The following is a 3,829-nucleotide window of genomic DNA, read 5'->3' as shown; positions in this document are numbered from 1 at the left end:
CCTAGTGCGGGACTCAGAACAGGAGGGGCGTGGGCCAGGGTGATCACAGGGTTGCCAGGATGCCCAGGGGCAGCACCAGACACAGGGGTATGATGAAGAAGCCTGTTGAGTCCCGAGAAGAAGCCTGACTCATTTGCTTAATGATCCACTCCTTGTAGAAACTAACTTCTGTATAAACTCCAGGAAATCCTTTGTGACCACAGCCAAAGCCCCAGCTCACAATCCCCACTTGGAACCACGTGTCATTAAATTCACAGACCAGGGGACCCCCAGAATCTCCCTGGAGAAAGAGAAAGAAACAAACACAGGAATGGAAGAGGATTAACATCAGAACAGGCGGATTGCACTGCAAAGTGCTGGGGAGATGGGCACATGTGGGCCTTCCCCAGGCACCAAACGGCCCAGAATTCTGTGAATGAGATTTCAAAATTTTTGATAAATAAAATTTCTGTACATTCTCAAAAGTTGTGTACAAAAAATTGAATATAAACAAAGAAAATGTACATATTCTAAGATAATAATGAATAAACTTCTACCTGAGTACACTGCCTGTCACATAGAAGGGGTTCAAAACATGTGACTCTTGTTATTGGTATTTCCCACCTGAATCTCCCCTCCTCCCCAACCCACTCCAGGCAGCATCAGCTCCTCTCTCGTGAAGGATTAGGTCAGGCCAGCCTCGGAGAGCCTTAGTGGCTCGTCCCCTTGAGTCCCCTTAACTTGAATAAAAGTGAATGGAGGAGCTGGCAGGTAAGGCAGGCCCTATTGCCTGTGGATGAGTAACCTTTGAGGGGACAACCAGAATGCAGAGGTAGCAAAGGGCCCATGAACTGACCTTGCAGGAATCCTTTCCTTTGTTGTTGTAAGCACAGACAACCCCTTCCCTAACCACATTACTCTCCCTTTCGAGCAGTTTCTTCAATTTCTTGTTACATTTGTCATAGCGTATGATGGTCTGCTCAGCTTCCTGAAGGTGCACTGGAGCTTTAGATCCTGGATCTGTACAGATAATTTAGGAGTAAGTGGATCTGCTTGGTGGGACAGGACAGGAGCCCCTGGCACCCACTATGGGTCTCAATACAGTGTGTTCACACAAAGACACCCTCTGAGGGCAGTGGATATTGTCCCCATTTGACACTGGAGGAAATGATGCCTGAAGTTAACATGAGGAGAGGAGGAAGTTAGAATCAAAACAAAGACAGGAGAAGGAAGAACAGCTCAGGAGAGGAAGAGGTGAGGCCTCATCAGCCTGAGAAATCAAAACAAAGTGTCTGTCACTCTGAGTATTTTTAGTAATAGTGACAGGTGTCCTGTACGTCAGTAAAGTCTTTACTTTAGAACAGGATCACAGACTCTCGGACACATAGTGCCCCAAAGGTACCAAATCGAGCCTCTCCCTGGGGATAGGACACCCTACAGTTTCACCAAGAGTTCTCTGGCCTCTTCTCAAGCACAGGAAGCTCCCTATCCACCAAGGCAAGTACTTCCAGTTTGGGACAGCTCAAATTCTCAGCCAGATCAACACCCCCTTAGTTAAAATCCACCCTAGAGAGAACCCAAGCCCCCAGGTCCTGACGTACTAATAGAAATTTGTAACACCATCAAATTACTCCCTAGTAACATCTTTTCCACCCTCCTCCCTCACCCACTTGCTAGAAAATTGCTTCCCTGTCTCTCCCTTTAGCCGGTAGGCCACTCCCAGGGCATCAGGCAGCCTCTTTCCCTGACCTGAGTTTGCTGGAGTCTTGCATCACAGTCTCACCGTTTTCTCTTAGGCTTCCCCATCCAGTCACCCAGCACTCCGTTTCACCTGGCACCATGAAAGTCTTTTCAGGGAGGCATATAGGCTGGATATGCGAGGAGTAATTCATAGGCAAGGCAAGCAGAGCAAGGGCAATGTCATTTTCGATTAATCCAAAAGTAGTATAATCTCTGTGGATAACGATGTCTCGGACTGGGACCTTGACCGCCATTTCAGAGGTATGTGTCACTTTTACATCTCCCATCTTCACCGTGTATTCCAGATGGCTGTAAAGAGATCCTGGAGGCTCTACACTCCCCTTCCACATCTTCTAGGTTCTTCCCAGCCTGGTGCTATCTCTAGGGCCAGCCATCAGCCACCTCCACCCCTCCAAACCACATCCCTTCCCCAGACCCCTGGCCACCCTATCCAGTGGTTCTCAAAGTTTGGTCTCCACATGAGCAGCATTAACATCACCTGGCAACTTGGTACAAATGCAAATTCTTAGGTCCCATTCAACCTACTGAATCAGAAACTCTAGTGGCTGGGGACAAGCAAATGCGTTCTAACAAGCTCTGCAGGTGTTTCCATGCTCATTAAAGTTTGAGACCACTGATCTAACTAAATTTGTCTATTACACTCCACTTTCCTTAAATATTCCCCTCTGCAAGTCTTTACCCACACACTCTCTCCCAGCCGGCCTCTCTCCCCCTTCTTGCCACTCGACTTGAAGGCTGATCAGCACAGGCTTAAAAGAAGTGGCTTTGAACCTGATTTTGGTTCTTGACTTTCCAGGCTGCCAAGGGCCCTAACTCTGACTACTGAAGAGCAGGGACTGTCACTTCCTTTTTCAGATGAGGAAGAAGCAGTCCAGGGAGAGAAACAGGACCGGCTTCAGGTCATACAGCCTGACCAAGAGCCCAAGACCAGACTGTAACACTCACCCAAATATGCAGTGGGCTGCGGTCAGCACCCACCAATTGGTGATGAGGGAGCCTCCACATATGTGATTATCATCGACCTGCAGGCTCACCTGCCAGGGCCACTTCGCCTCTGGGGCTGGCATTCCCCCAACTATCCTCATTCTTCGATGGCCACATGCTGGAGCGGGTCAATGAAGGGAGGGCATTGAAAGTAACGCCACTGACACCACAACCACCACCAGAGCCAGAGAATCCTCAGAAGTCTCAGAACCCTCAGAGCAAGGCCAAGACCCCCAGAGCAGGTCCATCGCCCCTAAGTCTCCTCAGAGAATGGCCATTTCCTCTCAGATCTCAAGGGCAGGGGTGGGTCCACTCAAACTCCCCAGGGAAAAATCGTGCCCCCCCCAAAACCCTCCCCCCGAGCAGGGTCCCACCCCCTCAGGCCAGGCCAGGGCCCTGTGGCAGGGTCCGGCCCAGAAACATCACCTGAAGGAAACAGCTTTGTTGCGGTCTCTGTTGGTGCTGGGGTCTGTGCGGCTGCCAGAGCCTTGTAGGAATCAGAGTCACCTGGGGAAAACGCCACCGAAACAGGGGACACCGCGGCCACAGGGGAGTCGGGGGCCCCAGAGGCCCCCGGAACCCCTTCAGGAGGCGGCGTCCGCAGGGTCGCCCCGGGATCCTCGCAGCCGGCCTCCGACGGGGGCAGAGAGGGTGGGGGCGGCGTCAGCCCCCCGTGCGCCTCTCGACCGCCAGCCTGCGCCTCCCTGAGCCGGGGCTGAAAGAGCAGGAGCCAAAGCACGAGGCCCAGGGAGCCGCCTCGGGACGCCATGGGCACCGCAAGCTTCGGCTCTCTGTGACGCCCCCTCCCGGTGGCTCCAGCCCCTGCCCTCGTGTTGGCGGGAAACAGAGGTCCCTCAGGGGAAACGGAGTCCCGCCCCGCCCATGGGGTCATCTGAGGGTCAGGGCCTGGGCGGAACCTGCGGTGGAGTGGTGACTCAGGCGAGTCTTCTCTCTTCCCAACCCTGCGTGCACTCATTAATGGGGTGCCTCCCAGGCACTCAGTGTCCCTTGGCCTAGGTCTTGGCCCCAGAGAGTGACAGCCACCCAATCGCCACTGCTTGTTCACGCAGAGATGCATCCATAACTCCCTTCCAGGTTTGGATTA

General features: G+C 52.8%; 1 protein-coding gene across 1 annotated transcript; it reads right to left on the bottom strand.

Annotated features, from left to right (window-relative positions):
* Positions 1 to 43: 43 nt before the first annotated feature.
* Positions 44 to 3,493, bottom strand: LOC124225492 (serine protease 44-like). Its single transcript, XM_046638211.1, has 5 exons — positions 3,151 to 3,493; positions 2,686 to 2,842; positions 1,763 to 2,028; positions 836 to 993; positions 44 to 280 (listed from the first exon to the last, which is right to left on the bottom strand). Exons 1-5 carry the CDS (start codon positions 3,491 to 3,493, stop codon positions 44 to 46), a joined length of 1,161 nt encoding a protein of 386 aa, XP_046494167.1.
* Positions 3,494 to 3,829: the final 336 nt, after the last annotated feature.

The sequence above is a fragment of the Equus quagga genome, chromosome 1 (genome assembly GCF_021613505.1).
Source record: "Equus quagga isolate Etosha38 chromosome 1, UCLA_HA_Equagga_1.0, whole genome shotgun sequence".
Taxonomy (NCBI): Eukaryota; Metazoa; Chordata; class Mammalia; order Perissodactyla; family Equidae; genus Equus; species Equus quagga.
The sequence above is the reverse complement of the archived record's forward strand: the minus strand, read 5'-3'. Positions and strand labels throughout refer to the sequence as shown.